Source organism: Accipiter gentilis, chromosome 9 (assembly GCF_929443795.1).
Source record: "Accipiter gentilis chromosome 9, bAccGen1.1, whole genome shotgun sequence".
NCBI classification, from domain to species: domain Eukaryota; kingdom Metazoa; phylum Chordata; class Aves; order Accipitriformes; family Accipitridae; genus Astur; species Astur gentilis.
Window position 1 is genome coordinate 2854173 of NC_064888.1, and position 27991 is coordinate 2882163.

Genomic DNA, 27991 nt, shown 5'->3' on the forward strand with positions numbered 1-27991 from the left:
GCATAGGCTGGCTTGTAAAGACTGTACACAAAGTTGGGAGGGATATTCTTCCACCAGAGAGTTGATAAATAGCCACAGCTACAGACAGGATGAAAGCAGCGTGTGCTCATGCTCTCTGTAGCCATAAATTTTCAAACAGTTGGTTGGGACAGCCTGGCTGAATGAACTACTGGCTTTCTAGCTCTCTATTCTAAACTGGCACATTATACACTTTCAACAGAATTTGCAATTTTTCTGTAAAGATGTTCCTTGCAGAAAAAGGATGTAAATACAGCTGATGTCCACTGCTCACCTTCTGCAGTACACTGAAGTTGTGGATTTTGGTCCATGTCTTACATTAGTTTTAGAATACTGAGATGCAAAACGTGTGAGTGGACTGTGAACCAGGTATTCAAAGGACCCTTTTCTGCTGTGTGAGTTCTCACAACTGTAAAGAACTAGACATAGTGGCCCAGTGGTCCCTTCAAGGTATCTGTTCCAACAACCAATAATAATTCAAGCTTCTTTAAAACAAAATGAATCTTGATGTCCATAGTACATCACTGATACATTTCTATAGCAAATACATATTTAGACACGTACACGTGCAGAGTTTTGCCTATGTACATACACATATTCAGCCAGTATCATTTGGTAGGGTTTCTTCCCAGAATTTTGAAAATTTGTACATATATATTCTGTGGGATAGTGTAACTATCTTATTTTTTTGATATAGAAGACATATTTCTTTTCGGAATGCAGTGCTACAAAACCTGAAAACAGCAATTTGGAAAAGGATCCTTCAAGCCTCCTTTTCTAGCTTTTCAGTTCCCCAGGTTGCTTACCTGTCTGCGGAGGTCTCTTGTCTTCTTGCACATGCTATCTATTGCAACATTCAAGGCATTACTTCTCTCTTTCTTGTCAGTCTGTAATAAATATGATAGAAAACACAACAATGGTTAGTTGTGATCTTTTAGCAAGCATGTTCTTTGTGTCCTCAGTTCATCAGAGCTTTTGGTAAATCATACACGCCTAAGAATTTTTTTTAATTTTAATACGTTTCAGGAGCCACTGCCACAACATTCACAGAATGCCAGTTTGTGATGTTAAGCATAATCCACTGAATCAAAACATAGGCTTTACTAGCAGTATATACGAACAAAATGAAGCACTTTTTATCTTCTGAATTGCTATAATACTCTTTTTATAATCCAGGGTTACTTATCGAACAACATTAAGATGATTATTATTACTGATGCCAATCCATTATCACCGTATTCATATGAAAAACCATGTTATCTCTCTACAAGTAATTTATAAATTCAGATGCCCACAACGCAGTTTGGTAGTGCTTTAGTCTGCAGCATTCATTATTTTACTTCTGTAAAACAGAATGGGTGAATTTCACAATGTCCAAGATACTGCAATGCAAACATTGTCAATGAAAATGGACAATCTCTTCATCTCGCAGCACATTCATTCTCAGCATCAATAGAATATTGAGCTCTTGAGATATTTGAGAGGTCTTAAGAGAATCAGTTGTATACTTTCCAAACTATCTTAACTTTTTACTTCTATCTATAAGCAAAGTGCTTATATCATTACTAGCTATTTGAAAACTGCAGTTAACACTTTTACTGTACTGCCTAGCATTTTTTCTAGACAATATTACCATAGTAGTTCTGTGTCTACTAGCTGTTTTGAATAATCTTTTTTTCACGTCAGCACAGAAAGGATATGAAAATCCAAACTGTCTGATGAACTTTGTTTCTCTAATGCAATCGTTCATTACTCACTACCTTGGACTGCCCAGGTCCAAAGGAAAAGAAATCACAAACAGTGAAAGCGTCTTTATACAAAGTCTTAAGTCAATACACATCACATTTCCAGGGAAAGGACCGGATTCTCATAAACGTTAAAGAAATAGCTATGTACACTGACTATAATATTTGGGCATCAGTTACAGTACACTAGGAAGTCTACATTATGAACGTAACTGTCTCATTTTGTAAATCATACTAAAATAAATACTAGTGAGAACAAAAATAGCAATATTTTAGTAGGCACCTAGGTGTATAACCTTGCTATAGACAATATAACATACTTCATAGTTATTTCCCTTGCTAAAAAATAATACTCTGTGAACAGAGCAATATGCTTAATATTAAAGCAAAGACTAGAGATGATTAGGAAAGAACTTTTACATGAGAAGTGAATGTGTAATATAATAAATGCTCTGAAATGATTAGTACATTCTCTATCAACTGAAAGGAACAATTACTTTAAAAAACTGACCTTATATACGCAGGGTGACTTAGAAATTTTCCTACTACTTTCTGTTTCTGAAATCGTTTACATTCTTCACAGGGATCAGACGATCAAACACAATTCTTGGAGAGAGGTCTGAATTTCACCTTGCAAGCGTCAAGGAATCCCTAAAGGTAGATACTGACTTTCTATTTCAGAGTAATGCAACCATTTCTCATACCAATACTTGCATAGGAACCAAAGTAAATAATGACTCTTCTACTATGTTTTGCAAGCTATTGTCAGCCTTGACAACAAAATTGATTCCTTCTGAACTGCTAGGTAAACAGGACCAGTAAAAGCATTGTGGATACAACTCAGCGTATGCCTATGCATTTTCAGATGACAAAGATGTCGTTCCACATTGGCGCATCCTTTAAAAGCTTTATATTTAGAGCCTATTTTTCTAAGAAGACACAATCAATGTAAAATATTGGGATTTTTTAAAAGTTTTCTAGTAAGCTATAACTTTGAAGGTGGCAACTAATGATACAACTGTCTCTAAGCAAACTTAAATCTTCGAGGCAGCTAATTTGAAATAACCTCACTCAGCAAGTGGCATAAAAATATTGATCAATGAACAAGGAAAAAAAAACTTCATTTGCAAATTCTTAACATAATTGTCAATAGTCAATGTCTAGAAAGCAAACCTAACTATAATTGAAGTTTTTCTTCACCTCGTGTTTTCCCCAAGAACAAAATACACCGTAAAATGCAGCATCAGACTGTAGAATGTGGACAGGTCCAGAATGTGTGTAACCTCATTATTGCAGACTCTCATTCTTCCTTTAAGCATTTTGAAACTCAAAAAAACACATCCCTGTTTGGATAAGTCCCTCTTATAATGATTTAAATATTTCAAAATTGTGTATAGTCTGTTAAAGTCCGGGGGACATCTGACTACAAAGTCTACTGTGGAAGTAGTCTTCAACATTAATGGCCTCGTGGCGTGTTGTCCACAGTATTATCCCAAGTATCTTTGAATGCTGAATTACTCCTTTAAGTTAAGTTTATATTCCTCTGCAGAATTCCATTTAAATATGTACGTGACAGTAACACTTCAAGATCTACACTAGACGGTCACAATTTTAATAGCCAAAAAAAGATCAGATTTAGTATTTGAAAAGTGTATATTAAAACAATGGCATAGTGAAACTAAACATGATCTGAACATCTCTACACTATGTTCCAATTTCCACTAATATATTCCACATGTCTGTATTCTTCTCATGACTGCTGTACTTAAAAACAAACAAGTCTATCCTGAAATAGTTCATTCTTGTACAGGGTGACTGAATTAAGAAAAGCACTAGGAAAACTATGCACATTATTCTAGGCTCTGGATTTCAAAAATCATGTGGTTGAGCTCAGTCCTTTCAGTTTTCCTGCAGTCAGCTACAGTTTTATTCTGTAAAATATATATAATAATGGTTATATGGATCCCTTGTGAAGATACGACAAGCAATATCCAGCTATTTCAATGCATTTTTAACATATGAAACGTTTCACAAGCACTAAGTCACATTGTTATTAATACTCCACTAAGCGAAAACAAGTATTTTTAATGAACACTGCATAGCCTGAAGAGAAATGCTGAGTATTGCCAATAATACAGGCCTATCTATTTCACACACTGGCAAACAACATTAGTTGAATGACTCAAAACCCACATGTGCAGAAAATCTTTCCTGTCGGATTTTCATTTAAAACAGTGCACATCTAAGGGCAGATTCTCAGTTGAAACAAATCACCATATCTCCACTGTTTTTAATAGAGTTCATTTATATCAGCAGGGGATCATGCCCTTCATGGGCACTACAGATCCTTCTGCACTCCAAGGTATACAGATGCAAACTAATATGTTTGCATTAGCTACGCAACCTTGAAGGACTCAAGAATATGTCTCCAGTGGAGTCTTCGGTGGGTACATGCAAGGTACAATATTAACAAAGACAGCAGTAAATCTACAACATTCGTATTTCGTTGAGTTGAAGAGATCGCTTAAACAAAGGAATACAGTTATTCTGATAAGGTTTTTAATTTCACTTTGTTTATAATTCTGAAGTGCTACAAATTTTGCCTAATAGTTGCACTGTGTCCCCCATCTGAAAACTGAACAGTAGATTATAAAGAAGATTTGGGCAGAACTACTTAAGTGATCATCTAATCTCTTCAAGAACTGAGGCTTATAGATATGGGCTAAATTTATAAAAAATGATATAAAAAAAGGATATATAAAAGGATACAATCAGCCATAGGTATTAAAGCAGTAAATACTATTAGTATTCATTATGTGAATCAAAGAACATCCCCCCTTTAGCCATAAGCAAGAATTCAGTTACAACACAGAACTGAAATACTCTCATTAGCAAGACTAAAATAAACAAGATCTGGCCAAGTGAAATGGAGCCAGTTTATTTGGGTATGTACTGGTGATAAAGTATTCAAAAGGATTTACTTAAATCTTGCAAGGTCACACTCCTTGAGGTCCCTTTATAGTCATCAGAGAAAGTAATCACTTTTGCATCACCTCCGAAGGTCCTGAGCCTCTACTCGCTATAGAGGGTGGTGAGAGAGACCTACTTTGGTAGGTTGAAGTTTTGTCTTGTGAAGAGTCCACCAAAATACTCGTTTTATATTAAAAAAACCAACAAACTTTTAAAAGTAAATTGTAACAGGCCTTTATGAAGCACCCTGGGTATTTTGGAAATATCCAGCTGAAATAGGTGTCAAGATCTCAAATATAAAGTCATTATTTTTCAAAAGTAGCCATACGTGTTCAAAAACACATCTGTAGACTCTAGCTTTTCAATGTTGTGGAGTAAAGGGAGCAATATTAATTTATCACATCCATGGTGAGATCAGATGTCTTCTGAATTCCATACTCCAGAACAGCTGGAGACTTAGCTGTAAACTTAAAAACTATTTTACTTTAGTCCTAAAGGATTCCTTCAAGTATTTGTATGGCAATAACACAGGCAGGAGATTCTACCCATGCCACTATGCAGGGCTTCATGATACAACAGCGGAATTAGGATCTAGACTGCAAACAGCAGAAGTAGTCAGGATCTATCTGGCTCCCCTGTGCAGCAAAAGTGATGTTGGAATAGTGAATGCAAAACCTGGAGCTTGAGCTCACTCTGAATTTTTACGAGCTGTCCTCCTCAGCCAAGTTGTCTGTAAAGGAATAAATATATGCAGCTACTGGGCAGTATAAGGTTATAAACAGACTACATCAATATAAGCCTAGTTATATCATACTTGTCTGCGTGTGCCATTGACTACAGAAACTACAAAGCAGTAAGCAGTTTATCTTGGTAGGCATCCTGACTTTCTTTCCTTAAACACCACTATAAAGAGTTATTTGTAAACACACAAAACAGGTTTGAGATTCAGGGCATTCCTGATGTTTGAGGATATTCAGATGCAAGTTCATCTTGCATTCCTGGGCTTACATATTGGTTTAAAATAACAGAAGTTAAGAAAAAGCAATGATACTTCACTGGAATGGTTGAAATTATATACACCATTAAAAACAACTTCATAACCTTAAGCCATATTGTACTCAAAGGCTCTCCTGAAAATAGATTTCCCTACATAAAGGCCTATGGCCAGAAACCGAGCACATGTTTTGTTTGCTGAGAGGTGTGTGTTCCCAGACACTCACTGTACAGTCTTGGGAAGACTGAATAGAAAAAAAATCCAACCCACCAGCATGATTTTCACTGCTTATTTCCAGCAGCGGTACTGTGACTTTGTGATAAACATCTTTTGATTTAGTTCAATGTATCCAAGGACAATTTTATTTTTAAAAAGACTAGCACATTTAGTGAAATCAGTTCCCTAGGGAAATATTTTTAAAAATATCAAGCTAAAAAGTAAACACCAATCAATACTATGATAGGTTAATAAATGCCAGAGCTCTGATTAAATGACTGATCATTTCAGGCTATGTGTTGACTGACAATAATCCTATACTCAATAATTATAGGGTCCTCCTATACATTATACCTTAATAGAAAAAAAACCAAACCCTCACCCAACCTAAGAAAGATATTAAAAAAAAGTCAACAGTCCCTATAGAGATAGCAGGCATTTTATGTCTGTTGTTACAATTTGGCATTTATCATTTACCATTTAACATTTTTTTGTATATGGTGCTTATAAATGTTTCCTCTTTTGAATTATAAAGTCATTTTGAATTCTAGACAAAACCATAACAGCGATGAAAAAAAAGTTGTATAAAAAGCAGTTTCACAATTTCTTGTGTGTGTTGAAACAATGTTGCCATTACTTGGGAAAATTCCAAGCATGGATTATTTGTGCAGAGACAAAAATAAGATTTTTTTTCTTCCCCCATACCCAGCTCAGAGAAGCCCCGATCTTTCAAACCCTATCGTGCAATTCAACAAAGTAAAGACAACTGCAAGCATCTGTCTCAAAAAAGCCCCAAACCCGTAAGCCTTTGTAAGGGAAGATCCAGTTCAATCCTGTTGCAGTCTTCATTTATATTAAAACTTATGAACTAACAGAGAAGGGCCAAGAGGTTTTTCAACGTGATTACAGCGGGTTTGCTTCTGCCAAAATTAGTTAACACAGTGCTTCAGCCATCAAGAAATAAATAAAACTAATTTCGCTCCTTACGTTCTTTGCTGGGAGAAGGCAAAGGACTTGTCACCTTGAAGGTCACACGAAGAGTGAAGAAAAGCGAGATGAACGCTTGGCTGTGAGACACCTGTGAGAAGCGCCAGGTCTGGGGCAGCCGCACCACAAGATCGCTAACAGGGCTCCAGAAACATCCCGATCATGCGAACAACGTAATATGGCATGGAAGGTCCAAATCAGCAGTGTTTGAACAACCTCCGCCTTTTCCACAGTTCTGGCCAAAGTGAGGCGTTGGGGCAGCTATTTCCATATGGATAGCCTCCTTCCCTCCGACACCTCCTCTTGAGGAACAAGTAACTAGAACCATATAATCTAAATCTAAGTCCCACCAATGGGCCTTACCATAGTCAAGCTGCTTGCCACCAGGCTGCTGTGTGAGCCTCCTCCCCGCCCCGGCTTCCCGCACTGCCCGTGCTCGCTGCAGAATCTGCGCTGCGCTGCAACAGCAACTTTTCCCGCATTAGGACTCCCGAAGTCCCTGTTTTTCGTGGGCGCCGTAAGTACGCTATTTCCAGAACATGAAAATCAAGCCGCAGCTGTCTTCCCATCAAACAGCTCTCTGTACCCAAATGTATCTGGCTTCCTAGTTCAATCTAATAAAAAGAAGAGACCTCTCGAGTAAGTTTTTTTCTTACTGCTGCCTTGTCTCATTTGAGAGTGGTTCAGTCCCATTACTGTTCAGTTCCTATCCTACAGTTCCCAGCACAAAAGGAACAAAATCTCTTGTAACCAATAGGCAAAAATCAAAGAAATTTAAATGCTTCAAGAACTTCTTTGTACTTCCTTGTACCAATTTGTGTATCACTAGGCCCTAGGAATATTTGCCCCTTGCATGCAGAGTTAATGGAGACAATATTTTAGCCTTCAAATTTTCAACTTGCTCCTCAAAATACAACTTCCAACTAAAGAACAAGATCCCTTGTTGAAAGTCATATGTGTAGTTAAATAAACCAAATCTATAATCTTCTCCAAAGCTATAGACCTCAATGGACAAGTTTGTGTCAAACACAAAAGGAAGCCAGTTATTTAGAATTCTAGTTTTCAAGTATGTCTCATGCTTTTAAACAAACTTTTTAGAAGACCTCATTGCTCCCCATTCTAGAAGCAAATAGGAATAACTTTTTGAGTGCAAATAACCTCATTGAAACAATGGGACCATTTAGATGCATGGACAATTGCATGCACTTCCTCCCTCCCCCCCCCCCCCCCCCCCCCCCCCCAAAAAAATCTTTAAGGATTCCCAACAGTGCCACCTTATTAACTGCTGCCTGAAAAATCTCTTAAATGAACATTTCACAAGTTAGTCAAGGAATCCTCTGACAAGACAGTAAAGGCAGAACTTGACATTTTTGACATTTTAAAGAACAAAAATTCCTTTGAAAAGGCACAAGCTCCCAAGCCTTTTAAAACAGCTTTTCAAAGCATATTTTTACTGTGCATCATAAGCCTGCAAAGGAAATTCATTTACAAGCATATTTATTACCTTTCTTTGTTAATATAGGTAACACAAAGAATTAATAACCCACGAGTTTTTTAAGTTGAAAATCACTATATTTACTTGGTAACACAGATTCCCTACTCTAATAAACCAAGCCCAGCGCATTTTTTTTAAAGACACCTGACCCAAGAAAACCTATTTCTGTGAAAAGCAAGTAAGTATATTTAAAAAGGGGGGTAGGAGGGCGGGCAGGGGAAGCCAAGAAAAAAAAAAAAAAAACAACCAAAAACAAGGGCATGGAAAATCATATGCAACTGAGCAAATAAGGAATCTTTCATGTGGAACTGTTTCTCATTATAGATATTTTTTTCTCCTCAACAGTTTCAATACGAGATTGTAATTTTTTTTCCTCTTCAAGCCATCACGGACAGCTCCCTATGGATCTAATGCTGTGAGACATGAAGTACCTCGTAAGAAATGAATTACCTCAACCTCTATCGATATCAATTGGAGTACTGAGGGCTCTCCTCACTGTGTGAATTACCCTTTCTCAATCAATATGCAGGAAAAGTCTTGAATTTAAAGCCTCTCAGTGTAGCTCTCTTTCAGCGTTCAGTTATATCTAGTTCCTAATACTGCAAAACAAATCTAATTCTAAATGAGCATGCATAAAAAAGCCTAAAAAAAACAACAGAAAAAAAATATTTACAATGTATAAACCTTTAATTAAAAAAAAAAAACAAAGCAGAAATTTTCAGATCCAAAGTAATCCTAAATTCTCAGAAAGAACTACGTTGCTGGAATATGCATAATATTGCATGTTCTAATCCACTCTCCAAAACACTGGTGGTCAGGCAACTGAAGTTGGGGAGGGTAGCCAGAGTGTCTCAAAGGACAGAGCTGGATCCCTGGTTTCTGGTAAGAGAATAAGGGTCTTAAAATCTCTTGAAAGTGACCGTGAGCAAGCCAAAGGGGGTAAGGAGGAACCTATGCTGTTTTCAATTTTTCTTGTTTCTTTCTGATATATAAGGCAAATATCTCGTTATGTCAGTTTTTCTCTTATTTTTTCACATTGACACTATTAGAAAAATTCACCATGATGCCAAGGTGATCCTAAAAAAACTCCCATGCTTTTCTACTACTTATTTGGGGAAAAGAGTCACAGGAAGTGAATACCTCATAACTGGTCTGTTGCAAAGCAAATATAATGATCACTTACTATTGCTAATGCAAAATCAAAAGCCATGGGTACTTCATATTTGAAATATAACAGTCTTTACATTTCATAGAGAAATCACAAAGGGCAAATGGTACTTTATTTTGGTTTGTATTTCAACTTTAAAAGTATTGGAGGAATCGGCAGGGAGTAAAAAAGAAGTTAAATTTCTTTTAATCAGATGTTACTCTCATTCACTGATGATGCAGGAAGGAAAGGCAAACATAACTAGAAATAGGGCAATCTATCCAACTGACAACAAGAAGCATACTTAAGGTTAATCTGTTTTTTACTAAGAAGCAATTTTCTAAGTTTCTAGTACAGAAGTTTTTAATTGAGTATCCATCTACCATTCACCAAAGTGTTCCGGCAGTTTTACAGCAGGAAAATAGGAAATTAGTTGGAGAAAAGCTCATCCTACAGCAGCAGCATAAGACTTTCCTATGATGAACTATCATATAAATTGCTTGGAGATTATATGCTGTTATGAGGGGGAGGAAGGGGATGGAGGGGGAAGAAAATTCAAAATAAAATATAGTAGAGCTGCTGAGACAGCCCTTCTCATCCAGATTGTTTAAAGGTCTTAGCTGTACTCTAAATCAAAAAGTTATGGTCTTAAACAGGAGTCATAAACAGGGAAAAATGTCCAGCGCTAAGATACTCAAATTCTTCCATATCTAGGGATAGACTGAGTTAGTACAAGTTCCAAAGTGGTATTTCTGCAGCAAAGCAAAGGCACATCCTGCATTTTTCAAGACAACAAAAACAATCTTACTGTGGTTTTAGACATGGTATTTTAACGCACTGTGTACTACATAAATAGGTTCCAATAGGCTCAAGAGCAGTGTAACAGCATTCAAATCAATCAGCATTATATACACACACATAAACACATTTAAAAAAAATAAAATATAGTGATTAAAAATATATTTCTGAGAAAAATATCTCTTTCAAGTCCTCATAGCCACTCTATACTATCCAATATCATCACACTTTCTCCTTATTTTCCCATTTTATTGAAGAGTAACAGGAAGGGATAAGGAAGGTAGAACAGTAAAATTAAGAAGGTAATTTCTTTTTTTCCTTTATGAATTTTTCTATGTTGACATATTTCTTATCCTGAGATAATCTCTATGATCCTGTTCATGATCACTTACAGAACAGGCATGCCATGATACTTCTTTTAACAGAAAGTCAGCATACTCCTGTAACACCATGGATGGGTAATGAAGATTGATTTCCCCGACTCCCTTGATCTAAGATTTCAGCTATGCAAGGTCCATAAACAAAGGAAGTTCTACTTGTAATTATTCTAAAAAAAAATTTAGTTTCACTTGCACATAGCTCATACTCTATTTTCTGTGGAATGATATGAAGGAAGCTGTTTGAGACAACATAGGTGGAACCATGACAGAATTTGGTCTACAGACAGAAACCTTTTGAAAATATCTAGTTGTCAAAGACTTCAGCTCTAAACCAGGCAAAGTTTGGTCATTTCAGCTAACACGTGTGTTATGGATTTGGTTTTGTTTATAATGGTACTTTTAAATAAAAGTTAAAGGCTGAAACCCCAAACAGACAGAAACTGTAATTCCATGTAATTGCATATTAAATATATTAGCTAATCCCTTTCTAATCCAGAGCAATTAATTTAATTTAACACCATACTGTAATGTAATATGTGAATCTAGGAGGCTGGGAGTCACTTAATAATGTACAGTAAATGAAAATCCAGCTTTTAGGGAGAGGACTAAGGTAAGTGGCTTAAACGTTTAGCTTTCAAATTTACAAATACTTTAGCTAAACACTCATCAGTATCCTGTACCTATAATGAATCCAGATTGTATAAAATCCTTTGTACATGCCTTGTCTATACAGACGTTTTGGGGATTGTCAGCGCAAATAATAGTTGATGCAATCACCTCACCAGGTGAATTCGGTACTATCAGTCACTCCTGAATAAAACATACCATTATTTATAGCAACACGATGAAATGACTCCAAGGTGTCCCAGAAGTTCGTGACTAAATGTTTTAAATACTCAAATGTTATTTAAAAAACATTGTTATTGTTAACTAGAGAAAATCTCTTCTACTTCAGAGAGTTTCTGCTGTTAGCACTTACGGGAGAAAGGACATGAAAGAGATTGATAAAAGAGCACTTGAATGATCTTTTACACTGATGACTGCCAGGAAAGAGGCCATTGCATAGCTATTTATTTAGCAGATTGATTTGGACAGTGAGAAACCAGAGCATTACTGGGGCTGTTGGATTATACTCTCAGTACAAGTTTGAAGATCGTGGGCTTCTGTGCTACAAGAGAGAAAAAAAGCAATTTGTTAAATGTAGCAGCTAACAAACAGAGCAAGGGAGGCTGTATGTGATGGCATGCAGGGAAGACGACTGAAAATTACAGTCTCCTACAGGGCACGGATCTGCAGAATCCTGCGTAAGATCAAGAAAGTCTGCTATTCGGGGCATATTCCTCTGCAGTTCTATGCAGAAATTCTCTGCGGCTTTTTCCCTATTTATTTTTACAGAGACAAAACCCCAAATATACCTGTGGAAAAATTCAAACTCAGCATGCAACATTTTTGACATTCTAATTAAGTGATCATATTTTATGTGGGATGTTCTTTTTCTGCGGGACTTTTAGTTTAAACATTGTAGAGAATTTTTGTCTAAATTAAGATTTCCTAGTTTCCTGTTTCATTTTTTAAACCACTTACATCCCTAATTAGCCAAAGAATTAATATACTACACATTAACCTAAATTTGCATACCATGTGATCAGCTCCATGAAAGAGTACAGCAAAAGAGGAAAGGAAATAAAAGGATCTAACTAGAACAGAATCAGAAAGTAACTAGGAATTATGCTGGATAAAGCTAGGAGCAGAAGAAAGATTCATTAAAGGTTTAAGAGAGATGTGTGTAAGTTAAAATCCTGTGCTGATGCATCATTAATTGTACAGAGTAAGCTTTTAACTGACAGGCAGCAGTGAAGATCAAGTAAAGGATAATGAAAAGTCTTTGATATTAGCAGAAAGCTCAAGAAGAACTATTCATACATAGGTAGAAGAAAAGATAGAGGCAGCATGGTGACTTGTGGCTATGGGAGGTAAGAGTCATGCAGACTGCTGGAGGTCAAGAGGAACATACCCTGTAGAGGTATGGTGTGTTGATTTTAACAGTAGTGTTCATACTTTTAGGTAGCCACACATAATGAAGCGATGGGTAACATAAATGCTCTGTAAAAGAGAAATTAATGGTTGGCTACCTGGTGACAGCATTTTGTAATGACACCAGTTCTCTCAGTTGAAGTAGAACCAGGCAAGGTGTCTAAATACCCAATGACATGAGGTAGTTTCACTGCTGAAAGTACATACCGTTTTAGAAGAAAGAAAACCTAACAGATTCAAATTATGTTTTTAGTGGAGGTTAACATATTTTAAAAGTATGCTACTTATGTCTTACCAAGAGATCGATAAAAATTACAAACCCAGGGTCTAGAAAAGGCGGTTTTGAAGGTAGGCAAGCATTCTGCTTCTTTAAGACACTGCACCTGCTTGGTATACCTTTATTGGCATAATACCAGAGATAACGGTGGTACACTGCCACCATACAGTAGAAAAAAAGGTGAAAAAAGGAGCTTAAAAAAAAAAATAATCAGAAAAAATACAATAAAGTGTGGTTTTTTCACCAATGCAGTAATAGCACAGAGCTCAAAGAACATTTTTTCCTAGAAGATTTATACTCGTTACTTCACTTTCAATGAAATAAATGAAATACATGGCTGAAATCTAATGAGTAACCTCCTCTTTCTATAAATGTGTGTAACAGAATTATCTGTGAAGTTAAAAGAATGTTAAAAATACACAGAGTCAGAAGACTGAAAGCAAAATGTAAGTAGGATCGTTGTAAATATTGTTCACTAGTTGTAATGTACATGCAAATTCAGACAGAGGCATTTCTAGTAAAGAAATATTCAGGTTGTGTTATAATGACCTGTGACCAGGGTCTTAAAAGATAAGCTGTCTGTCTGCGTACTCTAGAAGTGGGTACATTCATGCACCACTACGTAAGAGTTGAAATTTTTCCTTATAGTATCTACAGAGTATTTGCTCTTGGACCTCCCTTGTTACTCCTTAAGACAGGGTATGTAGGTCAGAGTAACTACCACTAGTTCAGTTAACTCAACCACACAACCGGCACATAAAGAAGACAAGACAGGTGGAAGTCAAATGTCCACAAAGATTGCAAACTTCAAGGAACAGTTTACTGGTAAGGAAATCTTTATTCTTTGCAAGTCCTTGTATATATTCTAACAACAGGTGCAGTCAGTTACCATTTTCATCTATTAGCTGGCAGATAGTTTTGAAGTTTCTCATGCAATTACTGATGGTAGCACCATCCTAGCAAAAGCCACATCATCTCCTGATTCTTCAAAGATGCTGTAGCATTTAATAAAAGCGATGATGGAGCTCCAGGTAGCAACACAGCAGCCATCTAGAGTTACAATCTCAGCCCAGCCACAGAAGTTTTTGAGGACTCTTACAACATGCTCTGACTATTGTAGGATGGCTCCTTTCACCAGTTTACTAGCAGGCCCGGATACAGCTCGCTACCCTCGCCACCCTCTCGGAAACAGCTGGACACAAAGACCTCCCAATAGTAAGCATCAGTAATTTGAAAAACTTCAGAAAGGGACCGTTCATTGACTCCATGTGGCGTATGAAACATCATTCATATGGAGAAAACATAGTATTCAAGCACGCATTTAAGGATTGTGCTTGTGCTAGTATGCATTCTGCTGATAGGACATGATAGGTGTGAAGAAGAATCTTAAATCCACCATCTCCCTGCTGCTTCAAATTTTGTTGCTCTTAACTATGTATCTATGTATTTGATGATACACATAGACATATTATTCAAACACACTGCAATACTCACACATACATATGCAAACATAAATATAAATACAGATAACAACATGTCAGACTGTATCTGGTTTACTTTATAAACACTCTTTGGGCTGAAAGAACTGCCAATATTGCATGCTGATCTGATGGAAATCTGAAAACAGCAAGTGCACAAAACGAGTGACTAACCTGACAACTTAACATATTTGAAAGCCACCTGTTGAAGCATTGCAAATCAAAGAAAAACAAATTTTCTATTAATTTGAAACATAAATACTCACAGTTACCATGGAAAATACTGTTAATAAATGCCATGGAAAGAGAGTTTAGCATTTAGTAAAATTGTGAATGAGATTCTGAGAATTAAGATAATGTTGATACTTATTAGATATATTTATCTTACTTCAGAATTTCATTAATAAAATATTTGCTATCATACTATGAACAGTATGGCAGAAAGTAAGCTTTCTTCTGTAATCCATCCCACTCCACTTTTGTTGCACCAAAAGATATCACTACACCCCTATTATAAAATCACAAGGAAAATTATATGCCTCTTTGTGGGGGGGAGAAAAAGTGGAATCAGTTCAAATATCAACTGTTTATGAAAGTATAAAACATATTTAAAAAACTCAGTGCTGAAAGTATAAATTCAGTTTGGCATCATCTTTTGTATGTAAATAAATATATTTTAAAACAGACTTGTTGCATCAAATACACTTCAGTGTGCTATGCTTCCGAACTGCCACAACAAGCACTGCCTAAAACCAAATATTTGTGGCTATCTCCTTCACCAAACTACTTAAATTTATCATACTGAAGGTACACATTTAAATGTCTATCTTTCAGGGATACTAAAGTGTACAAATGTTCATTTTTAACTAGAGTATGCATTCCAATGTAGACAAAATACCTCTACAACCACATGACAGTATTATATATTGAAAACAACTAAAATAATGATTGAATAAAACCACATTAATGGGATCCAAGAAAATATAAGAGCAATTGTACATGAAAAGGTTTTATGTCAGATTGTGCAGATAACACAAGAGAAAATGGATGCTGTAGTAAACCATATTACATAAAGAGCAAATCTGATGTGACAGTGTGTCTGCAAAGAATGTTAATAAGAACAAAATCAAAATCATAAAAAAAGAGAATGGGAAAGCTAAGCAGAAAAGGAAAACGAAATATTCCAGGCAAGGTTTGTTCTGTAATTACGAAAGAGAAATTAAATGATAAATTATGGAAGAGCTGTTGTTTCCTAGTCACGAGGCATGAGCGAGAAGGATACTTGGAACTGAAACAAGTTTGCAGAACCAGGGCTTGGTTTTGCATGTTTACGACTATCAAACTCTGGCTCATGGGGTTTTTTTAAGATTACTGATACACTTCTTTTATGCTCATCCATAACAACAGCAAATTAAATATACAGGACATTTTTGCTACACTCAGGAAACCTCAAATGGGAACTAACACATAACTGCTACTGCAGACATACACTGAGACATACCCTTGTACAGAGATGAAAAAAAACCAAACAAAACACTCAAACATGAAAGAGACAAAGTCGAAGGCTCTTCTTATGAAAGACTTCCATCTTGGTGCTTTGTTAAGCTATGCTGAGTGCAGGAACTTGGGTGAGAAGAGCCAAAATGCCTCCAGATTATCCTTCTGCTAATCCAGGTTCAGAAAGACCTGGATCCTCACACACCACCTAATGAAATAATGGCAGTTAAAAGAAAGCCATAGAGAACCACGCCACTGTCTGAAGTCAGAAGATGGCAATAAATGACATGCCATGATCCCCACACAGTACTTCCCCTTGCCTAAAGACATTAAGCCTATGTTAGCTGAGCAGGCGCCAACTAAAAGATTCTCCTGCTTTGGGGGAATCCCATTAACCTTCGCAGGGCAACTGCTTGTGCCCACTGAGCGATCAAGAGAGGAGAACAGAAGACAGAACTACAGGGCACAGAAGCTATGTGTGATTTACCCCACCGTGAGGAGACAACCCAAACCCGTTCTAAGAAAAAGGAAAAAAGTAACTTTTCTTGTAAATTAAATAGTCAAACAGGATCACTTCACACATTCCGCACTGACCAAGCCCAAACCCAAAAGCTGAGAGATGTCCAACATAACAGTGATTTCACTAAATCATCATTATTTATCAGTGGTAATCCCATGGCACTTTCAAGTATCTAAAAGACAGCATTCTCCTTCTTAAATTAGTAACATTTGAAGAAAAAGAGGTAGAGGCTATAGAGACTGGGACAAAATACAGCTTTTAAAGCATGTCAGTTAAAGCCACCATGAGCAGCACAACAGCAGTGCGCTCTGAAAAGTCCCTAACAATCTATGGACAATGTGTACCAGGGGCCTCTGGGTATTTTTATCCATGTTTCAGAAAGTTTTGAGAGGGACAGAGGTTGTAGTATTTGCAAAAACATTAAGAAGTGCAGGTTTCGTTTAGAATACGTAAGTACATACGTACTCTACAAAAGCTCAAAAAAATGATGCTTATGGACATATCAGCTTTATTACTGGTTTTGCAGTAAGCAGCCATCACTACTCAAGTGACGGCAGAAATTATGTGCATAGGGTAGATCAAAGAGACTAAATGAAATACACTGAATAACACGCACTTATTTCTCATACAATAAAGAGATAAAAATCCCATGATGTGCAAAATATCTTTAACCACTTATCACTCTCTATATTAGTTATGGCATTTGCTGAAAATGCTGCACTTTTAATATTATTAACTGTTTTAACATTAATTTGTTAGCAAGCACAATGTTGTGAAATGTATAATATACCAATAAGTGCTATGCTTTTAACAAATTTCATCCAAATGATCCTACCTAAATACACCTTAGACAACATTGTTGATAAAGCTAAAAAATAAAATAAGAACAAGCTGCTAAGAAGCACAAACAACGCTTTGCTTTCATTTTCATACATAATTGAAATACCAAAGAGTAGTGTACTCAGAGGCTCTAAATGATACATGATGGAGAACAGTGAAGAAACAAAAATCAAGCAACTGGAATCCAGCATCAATTTATAGAACAATGAACAAAGGGCAGAGAATGACAGGAATCGCCAGTTCTTGCTAACCTTAGACTTCTGAGGTTGTTCCATGAAACACTGCCATCCCTGAATTTATAAAGTACTAATTAAAAATAAAAACCACATCATCATTCAGAAGCTGGTTCCTCATCCACTTCAAGCGTGATATGAAGAGACATTGCCATAAAATGAAGGCATCAACCGACTCTGGAGACTGAGGCAGAACATGAACAGCTTCCCACTTAAGGAATAAGTTTAGTAATGTGTCGTGGTTTATCCCCAGCTGGCAACTAAGCACCACGCTGCCGCTCGCTCACTCCCCCCTGCCCAGTGGGATGAGGGAGAGAATGGAAAAAAAAGTGAAACTGGTGGGTTGAGATAAAAACAGTTTAACAGGAAAGAAAAGGCAGGGAAAATAATAATAGTGACGCTGATAATAATAATAACAACAACAACATGAAGACAGGTGATTCACAATACAATTGCTTACCACCCGCTGGCTGGTGCCCAGCCAGTCACTGAGTCACGCTGTCCCCCAGCCAACTTCTCCAGTTTGTATACTGGGCTTGATGCCACATGGTATGGAATACCCCTTTGGCTCATTTGCGTCAGCTGTCCCAGCTGTGTCCTCTCCCAGCTTCTTGTGCACTCCCAGCCTCCGCTGGCAGGGCAGTATGAGGAATTGAAAAGTCCTTGACTTAGTATAAACACTGCTCAGCAACTACTGAAAACATCAGTGTGTTATCAACATTCTTTGCATCCTAAATCCAAAACACAGCATTATACCAGCTACTAGGAAGAAAATTAACTTTATTCCAGCCAAAACTAGGACATAATGGAAAACGGAAAGTTGAACATGAACAAGCCAGATGACAGAATGGCATCTTGGGAAGGCTAACACAAGGAGGTCTGAAAACAGTACCTGTAATTTTCAACAGGTTTACTGTTGCCTTATTAGGCAGCAGTGTGAATTGCAAAGCAAGGCTTAATCATGCAGTTTTTCTCAATCTTTTGAAAGAGAAACTGAAGTTCAAGAAACAAAATCTTTTGTCCAAATATGTGTCTACTATTACGGAAGCAGTTCAGTTAGCATCCTCTGACTCTCACCAACTACAACACACCTTTCACAAAAATGGGTCATACTCCTTGCTGCATAATGAGATGCACCGTTAAAACAGTTAAATTGTTATAAGAAAAGACTGATCCAATTTTAAATCCATATTTAAATAAGATAAAAGTCTGATTCAATGTGCTGATTAATAAGCCAGCAACTGTCATAAATTTTATGTGTGCTCAACATGCATTTATTTAAAGCACAGACAACATTGGTACCACTCTTGGAATTTATATTTAAATGAATATAAAAAGTTGCTAAACTAAAAATGCTTTTAAATTAGTACTGTTCATTAGCACATGTACTGCAAAGTGACAGAAGCCAGCACAGAAGACTCAGACTGAAACTCAAAGCTGGTGGTTCATACAAAGGATGCTAGGTACCATCTGTGACTTCATGAAGAATTTAAGTGCCACAAGTTTTTGGACCATTCACTAAGGTTCTAACAACCTCTTCAGATTTTGGACATGTGCCAAAACAAAATTAAAGCCTTTCTTATGCAGTTTTGCTAACTGCAGAAACTCATTCACCTAAGGCTAAATGATGACAACTTGATTCAATTGCAAAACAAGATCAGTAAGTTTTGTGAAATATGTTTCCTGTCTGCAGACTGCAAAACGCTATGCTAAAAAAATATAAAGTTCTCTTTTTTAACCTTTGAAATATCTAAGTCTCGCTTGTAGTTTAACAATATAAAAGCTGTAAACATTTTCAGATTCTGCTGCAAGAATCTGTTTAGAATCTGTCCCTCTTATTCTTTATACCTTAGATAAAACTTGGGTAGGTCAAAAGCTTTTGAAAACTACACCTTGTCATTCAGTAATTACGCAGACTCATATATCTCTCTCATATGACAAGGCTCTAGAAGCACAGCGATGCTTGTTGTCTGTGTCACGTTACCTAATAATTTATTGCCTGATCCACATAGAGATTAAGGTAACTTTCTCAATAAAGAGAATGTCGAAGAACAGCTACCCCTAGTGATCAGAGAAATGGGAGATGAAGTTTAAAGTCTGTCTTTGTTTACAGTCATTTCTCATTTTTCTCAACAAGCTTGTAGCCAGACACAGAATAAACACTGAACAAAGACAACACCTCAATGTGTATACACGTATTTGGCTAAGTCACTGCAAATAATTTTATCAGAAGCAGCTTTCTGAGTAGGTTTGTGTCACATTGTTTCATCCAGGTCAGAATTCCACCTTCAAATGCTAATGTACCTCCATCTAAAGAGCTAAATCCCATTTTAAATTTCTCTGGTCTGACCCCCTGAAACACAGAATACCAAACAGACCCTTCTCTGGGTCTCTATGCAATATGAATGCACTTGAATGGGCTAACTTAGGAACACTCTTTTTTAAGTGCTCTGACCACTAAGCAAAGATCCCTTATCTGGAGAGTCACACATGGGAGTGGTAGCAATGGCAGACAGAGAGCAAAAGCTAACAATGGAGACTGGACACCTGGGGCCAGCAGCCCTCAGTCTGGTGACAGGAATAGCCTGAGCCAAAGGGTGTAAGGAAGAGGACATCAATGTGTTTATACCGTGCCTAGCAGAGTCACAGTTCACAAGAAGAAAATCCAGATGCTACCACAGGAGAAATACAGAATCATAGAATCATTTAGGTTGGAAAGGACCTTTAAGATCATCAAGTCTAACTGTAAACCTAACACTGCCAAGTCCACCACTAAACCATGTCCCTAAGCCCCACATCTACACCACTTTTAAACACTCCCGGGGATGGCGACTCAACCACTTCCCTGGGCAGCCTGTCTGATGCTTGATAAGAAAAATTTCTTCACTGAAAGGGTTACTACTATCAGTAGTAGTTTATCCAATCTAAACCTCCCCTGCTGCAACCTGAGGCCATTCCCTCTCATCCTGTCTCCAGCCACTTGACAGAAGAGACCAGCACCCACCTCACTACACCCTCCTTTCAGGTAGCTGTAGAGAGCAATAAGGTCTCCCCTCAGCCTCCTTTTCTCCAGGCTAAACAACCCCAGTTCCCCCAGCCATTCCTCATAAGACTTGTGCTCCAGGCCCTTCACCAGCTTCGTTGCGCCTCTCTGGACACGCTCCAGCACCACAATGTCTTTCCTGCAGTGAGGGGCCCAAAACTGAACACAATGTTCGAGGCGCGGCCTCACCAGGGCCAAGTACAGGGGAACGACCACCTCCCTGCTCCTGCTGGCCACGCCATTCCTGATACAGGCCAGGATGCCGTTGGCCTTCTTGGCCACCTGGGCACACTGCCGGCTCATATTCAGCCGGCTGTCAACCAGCAGCCCCAGGTCTTTTTCTGCCGGGCAGCTTTCCAGCCACTCTTCCCCAAGCCTTTAGCATTGCATGGGGTTGTTGTGACCCAAGTGCAGGACCCAGCACTCAGCCTTGTTGAACCTTGTACAATTGGCCTCAGCCCATCAATCCAGCCTGTCCAGATCCCTCTGTAGAGCCTTCCTACCCCCCAGCAGATCAACGTTCCCACCGAACTTGGTGTCAGCTGCAAACTTCCTGAGGGTACACTCGATCACCTCATCCAGATCATTGATAAACACATTAAACAGAACTGGCCCCAAAACTGAGCCCTTGGGAACACCACTCGTCACCAGCCACCAGCTGGATCTAACTCTGTTCACTACAACTCTCTGGGCCTGGCCATCCAGCCAGTTTTTTACCCAGTGAAGAATACGCTCATTCAAGCCATGAGCAGCCAGTTTCTCCAGGAGAATGTGTAGGAAACGGTGTCAGAGGTTTTACTAAAGTCTAGGTAGACAATATCCACAGCCTTTCTCTCATCCACTAAGTGGGTCACCTTGTCACAGAAGGAGATCAGGTTAGTCAAGCAGGACCTGCCTTTCATAAACCCATACTGACCGGGCCTGATCACCTGGTTGTCCTGTTTCTGTATAAATGGAAAAAACTTAACACAAATGTTCTTTAGTGCAAGAATGTTATTCATCAGAAAATTAGCAGAGTCCATAGCAAGTAGCAATCTTCCTGATTTCTCTTCCAAGAGTGAATACACGGTGTGCAATCAAACTGGCTAAACACTGTCCATGAGAACACACTCCTGACGGATAATTTAGTACAAGCAACACAGATATTTGGAGATGTTATTATCTGGAGCTTTCTGAGCACTGTATGGACTCAAGTTACACAATTGTATTATACAAGTGGGAGTTCTGTCTGTGTTCATAAATACTATACGGTTACTTTGAAATATGGATAATACACTCTTTATAGGCTCAAAGGTGGAGACAGGACTAGGAAAACAATTTTTACAAGGAAGCAAAGAAAAAATTAGCATAAAGAATATTCATGTGGCAGGAAATTTAAAGCACACAAGCTGCAAACAGCAAGAAGAGATACGAGTGAGGAAGAAATCAAAATCTCACTAAAGGGAAACAAAATGGAGACAAATTAGAAACACCATTATTTTCCATAAAGCAGAAGGCAAAACCACTACAGTCCTTGCTTGGAACAGTGCAACTTGCTATAAGCTTCACTCATCTTTTATACAAATACCAAATCCTTCTCTGAATTGTATTTGCTTCAGGACAGTCCTGCTTGAGCATCTTCCTTACAGCTTCTCTCTATACACACCGACTTCAGTCCTCTTTTTTTCTCATAATAACCAAAGATGCTATACCAGCCTCCTCCATATCCAGCTTTTCTCTGACTGGTAGTCTCTGGTTATTGCTACTTGTCTACCTTTGCATTCGTCATTCATGGATTTACAGAACTTTCATGTGGTAGATTCTGTGTAGAAACTTTGAATAGATTATTTAAATCATGTCTTCTCCTGCACATAACTGGTAGCATTAGCTTTCTATGTAACCAAGAGAGAAGCTGAGTGAAAGGGGCGGGGGGGGAGTATGTATGTGTGCAAGCATTTTGTTCTATGTAACTCTCCCTTTTTTTTTAAAAGTTGTTTTCATTTTATATGCTTTCTCTATGCCCCACAGTGAAATAAGCCAAGACAAAAAGAGCAGGCTATACTACAGATGCATGCTTTTCCACAGGTGCTCATTTCAGAATGAAAACACTCCTCTGAAAACAGGAGAAATTAGTAACATAGCATAATGGCTTTAAAATAAATAGTCTAATCCAGAATTAGCAAAAAATACTTTTCTCATTAATATTTCTGTTACATGATGCCATCAACTCTCAGTTTATCTGAAATAACAGAGAAGGATGTTTGAGAGCCCAAGTAGAAGAAAAAGGTCAATTATACAGAATATATTTAAACTATAAGAGAAGTGAAAAATAATGGGGGGGGGGGGGGAAGGTGTCAACTGTGTAACTTTAGAACATGTGTCTTCCACTGACTTAAGTGTCACATGCAGATGACCATAACAATTCTCCATTTAGATCTCCACAGAGGAAAGCCAGAAGGCAGATAACTGCTCCCAAAGGGCTAGAAACAGCACGAAGCCGGCTTCAGTGGGGCCGTGGTATTTTTGACAGCACAAAGCTTGGTGCACGGAACCAGTCAGAGGCCTCCACACCTGACACACAGTTAATATACAGCCTGGACAACCTGCCTGTGAGTGACAGGGTACTATGCATGATGTTATGGTGTTAAGCATGGACTATGATTCTGTGATTCTATGACTAAAATGAGAAATCACTGAAAAATTTATGAAACACCTGTCCCTTTTAAAAGAACTATTTTTGCAAATTATTTTCTATTAGATTAAAACACTATTTCTATTCTGAAAGGGAAAAGAGATAAATAAAGTCTGTTGGCCTGTTACAAAACAGGGAGGCATATTTTAATCTTTATCACTTGACAAAAATAAGAAATAAATTTCAAGCATGGTCTGTGGTACCTGTTCACCAGCAAGTATTAACAGGGCATATCTTAACAAGAAAAAGACAATATATGGGTGGTGCCAGACTCTCACAAAATCACTTTGGGTGGGAAACATCTGAAATCAAGGAATATAACTTCTAGTGCCAGGGAAATGCGTCTGCCAGGAAATAAAAGCAAAGTCAAGCCACGGATACAATCTAAAAAAAAAAAAAAATAATTCAAATGTCACACTGGAGGTAATTTGGAAGCTGGCACAGGTAAACACAAAACAGACAAGCTGGAAGACAGCAGCAAACTGCCAAAGAGTGGACAGTATTAGCCACTTAATTAATGTGTTATTACAGGGCACACCACCAAGGTGTGTACTCATCTGGCCACTTGTATATGAAAGGGCCACCTCATATACAAGTGGAATTATCATCCTGCTTCAGTCTGCGGGACCACGGTCCTTTCTTTCCAAAGATTCCGTGCTACTGTGGCAAGAAAATTTGACTGATGAGTATTATCAAGCCTGATGGACAAAGCGTAGTTGCAGTTTATGTAACAAAGAGCCAATACTGTATTATTAAAACAAAATCAGCTGTCATATTAAACATGCCATTATCCTGTTTTTCTAACATTCGTCTGTATATATTATAAGCTCTGAAAATCCTTCTCATTTGTTTAGACACAATCAAATACAATGAGGCCCCTGCTGGAAACAAGTAAGTACAACGAAGGTAATAATAATTAACAGTAATGGAGTACTGGTATAAAACTGTTCTCATCAACTTTTATTGCACAGTAGTTAATGCTGTGAGATTTTCAAGAAATGTTCATCTTTACTGTATTGTAAAATATGAGTTACAATACTGATCTGGAAACAACAAAGACTCGGCAAGAAAACAGTACATCTACAACTTCCAACACCTTTGAAAAGCATTTCTTAACAGATATACCAAATATGTTATAATAATATCATGAATAAGACTGTACCCTAAGTACTAGGTTTACACTGAAATATTTATGCTTCGACACCACAGTTGGATATTTCTTCATAACTGTACATTAAAACAGTTTCACAGGCTACACGGCAAGTGTTTTTATGTTAGCTGGTAGGAAAGAACATTTATATGTTCAAGCTGTATCAAGCAGACTCTTCTAGATCCTTGAAAACTTGACTGGGTAATGTCAGACTTTAGCAGACAGGCTGCCAAAACCCAGTGGGCCAGATTGTTGAACCCAGGAAGAAAATGTGACAATCATAAAAATAGCCTACACAACAATAATAATAATAGCTTCCTGTGACAGCAGATGAGGTTATGATACAACTCATTTATATGCATTAATAGATTTGGTCTCAACATTTGGTAATATAGGCGTCTCTGAGAGCAAGAGCAAATAGAGATTTGATTTGAAGCCCCACCACATGAAAAAGGTCAAACTGTCTAGTCAGACAAAACATTATGCAGTAGATTTAGCTTACCTGTTTAGTGCCTTACATCCATGATTACCAGCGAACAAAATTCTCACTAAAACTCTTCAGATAAACATCTCTACTGCCTTGATGCTGTTTATCATATGGCACTAGAAGTTTTCATGAAAGTTGTTGCAGAAACAGAGACAGCAGTAGCAGTACTCTAGCACAGAGGTACTTTTTCACATGATTACACACCACAGCCAGTAGTTTGGCAATCATCTTTAGTAGAAGGAAAAATACATGGTTTTGAAGATGTATTGCTATTCATTCTGTCAGGTTTTCTGTGATTTCTTTTACCTGTGCTTCACAAGGAAGACCTCTGATGTCCACTGTAAAGGTAGGAGTAAGAATCCTACCAACCACCTTCATAATGAACATGGATGAATTTGAACTCACTGAGCACTCCTGAAAAATATTTCAGTCATTTCTGGCTCATCTTACAGACTCTCATAAGACTTGTTGGACCAGACTTATTTAAGAGGGTTCTCTTCATGCAATTCTTGCAAGCTTTTCTGCATGATCGTAGTTTAAAGTCACTGTGATTTAACTTTATTTTGTTTGTATTTACATTCCCATTATTGTTCATCCATTTTAGCTTTCTGCAGCTGTTTCAAAGTCTTCACTGATAGGTACTATGTATTTGCTCTGGGCCTCTAATATGGTATATTCAAACGGAGTCCACATAATTTTGAGAGAGTTCACTCGTAACTTACCTTTTTAGTTTCTTTCTCTTTTTTACTTTAATTCCTCTGTTCCAAATCAAGCACTAGCATATCAGATGCTTTTTACTTTTGCTGTTTCTGCAAAGATGTTAAATCTACATGCATTACAAAGTAGCTCTTAAAAAGGAACATTTTGAACTAAGTTCAGTGTGCCATTCAGGAGTAACTGAGGTGTTTCTTCTTATTTTACATCTTAAAAATAACTGGGAGAAGGGCAAGCAGCAAAGTAGCTGAACAGTCAAAGAGATGCAGACTGCAATTCAGGAAAGGCACCAGCCAGCTCTTGTACTCCATAAAGGAAAAAACCTGCCTGGATGGCACCATCTCTGCATTCTTTTTTTAGCCTAAACTAAAAGGAGGAAGTTATAATAATAACAACAACAAATGTCATTTCAGACAACAGATAATATTGTAGCTATATCTTAATCTGAAGAGCTGCCACTTTTGGCATTATGTTTTTGCAGTGGTCATGAAAAGTGTTGTGCTTACTGTGCATGCTGAAGTTGAAATTGGCCATGTTCTCTTCCCTTGCTCTCCCTTCCCCGCCCCCCCCCGCCTTTTTTTTTACGTAAGTGTTCCCAGGACTCAATCATATTGTAGTGCTTCTACATCAAAGACCTGCCAAATTTGTATGGTTTATTAAAGAACCGTATATTAAAGGAAACCAATGAAAGTTGCTGGTGAAGGAGCAATTCAAGTTCTGCTCATACTCATTTATCATTCGGCTTGTTTGTTGAAACTGTCAATCAGTGTGTGATTTAAAAGTTTTCTAACATGGGCACTGTTCCTGATTTCTGATCATTACATGTTTGGTTAAAAAAAAAAAAAATTACATACACACACAGAGCTCCAATTTTGGCATGATCATATAAGGGCAAAAACTGTTTGTTATGATAGCTACATTTCATATACAAAATGTAACTGTGGTTCTTGTTGTTCCTGCCTTATGTATTTCTTCTCATCTGATGTGAACTCATTTAAGAGGTACGACTCCCACTTTTGCCTTTGCTTCATTATTTTATATACAGTGATTTAACTTCAATTTTTTAATGAAAATTAAAACAGGTAAATGATTCTGTCAAAAAAATGATGCTGTATTATAATGCTTTTTATCCTAGCTGAAACTTCAGAATACAATGACATCTAACCCTGAAAGACTGCATTTTTTAAATAAACAGTCTTCTGGGCATCTAACTAAAACATAATTCTACCCAGACAATATGAAACAAGAACTTGGAACTGGAACTATTTTTCACTATAGCTCTAATTATGAACTTTATTCAGTAGAGAGGTTTTATCATAGGAATAATTCCATCTTTTTCACTGAAGCATGATAAAAATAGGCCCTTAAAATGAGCATATGCTTTAAGGCCTGAAATAAAGTCAATAGGATCCATTTCCATGGACCTAAATGGACAGATAGTAGAAAAGAACTAAAAAAGCCCAATGAAAAGAGGCTAGGTTGCCCATGTTAACCACATACGTATAAGGCGCTGCTGAATCACAATGAATGCCGTTAGGATACTTTATTAAGATGCTTTTTACTTCCAGTAAAGTTTACCTCTTCATACATCCATGTAGGTGAGCACATGTCTATATATAATGGTATCTGCCCTATAAAATGCTTTCCTTGATATATACTTAAGGTTAAAAAAAATTCATTAGTTTGCTGGAAAAAAACACCCCACATCACCTAAAATCCACAGGAAGTGAATTCATAACTGAATTCCTATGTGAATTCCTTGCATTTTCTAAAGCAATTGCTAATCCCATTTTAAAGATGTCAATGCTTTTTCAAGCATATTTCTGTTATAGACAATTTTGCGTCATTAGTTTAAAAGAAAGACATTTTAAAAGGAAAAAAGTCAAAAAACATGGTACTTTGATATTCAGAGGCAATCCTATGAACTGCTTGATTTTGACTAGACCATTCCTTACAATGAGAAAACTATTCAAGGATGTTAAGTGGCATGCTATTACTCAAGGAGAAACCCCTCTTTGAGATACAAATTCACACAACATAAGCTTGTTCAGAGATAACAAAAAATACAGATACCACCTGCTACGTAACTGCCCCAGCTGTAATAGGCACAAAAGCTGAAAATTTAAGGCAGCTTAGTCTAATACAGAGGCAGACCACTTTAGCTATGAAGTTTACAATCAAAAGATTAAGCTCAGTTGTACAGCAAGCCACCTCAGTAATGCAGGAGGGAGACACACATACAATTTTAACATTGCTGTTAAAACCCACTCTAGTTAAAGCGTATGTAAACACAGAAA

The 27991-nt window shown here is 37.4% G+C and overlaps 1 protein-coding gene across 4 annotated transcripts in view; it reads right to left on the minus strand.

Moving 5' to 3' along the window:
- CTNNA3 (catenin alpha 3) overlaps positions 1 to 27991 on the minus strand; it is a 502927-nt gene that overhangs the window by 212829 nt on the left and 262107 nt on the right. For all 4 annotated transcript variants that reach the window (XM_049810858.1, XM_049810861.1, XM_049810860.1 and 1 more), the window contains one exon: positions 825 to 905. In XM_049810858.1, the coding sequence (XP_049666815.1) occupies positions 825 to 905 (81 nt within the window). The remainder of the gene's footprint in view (positions 1 to 824; positions 906 to 27991) is intronic.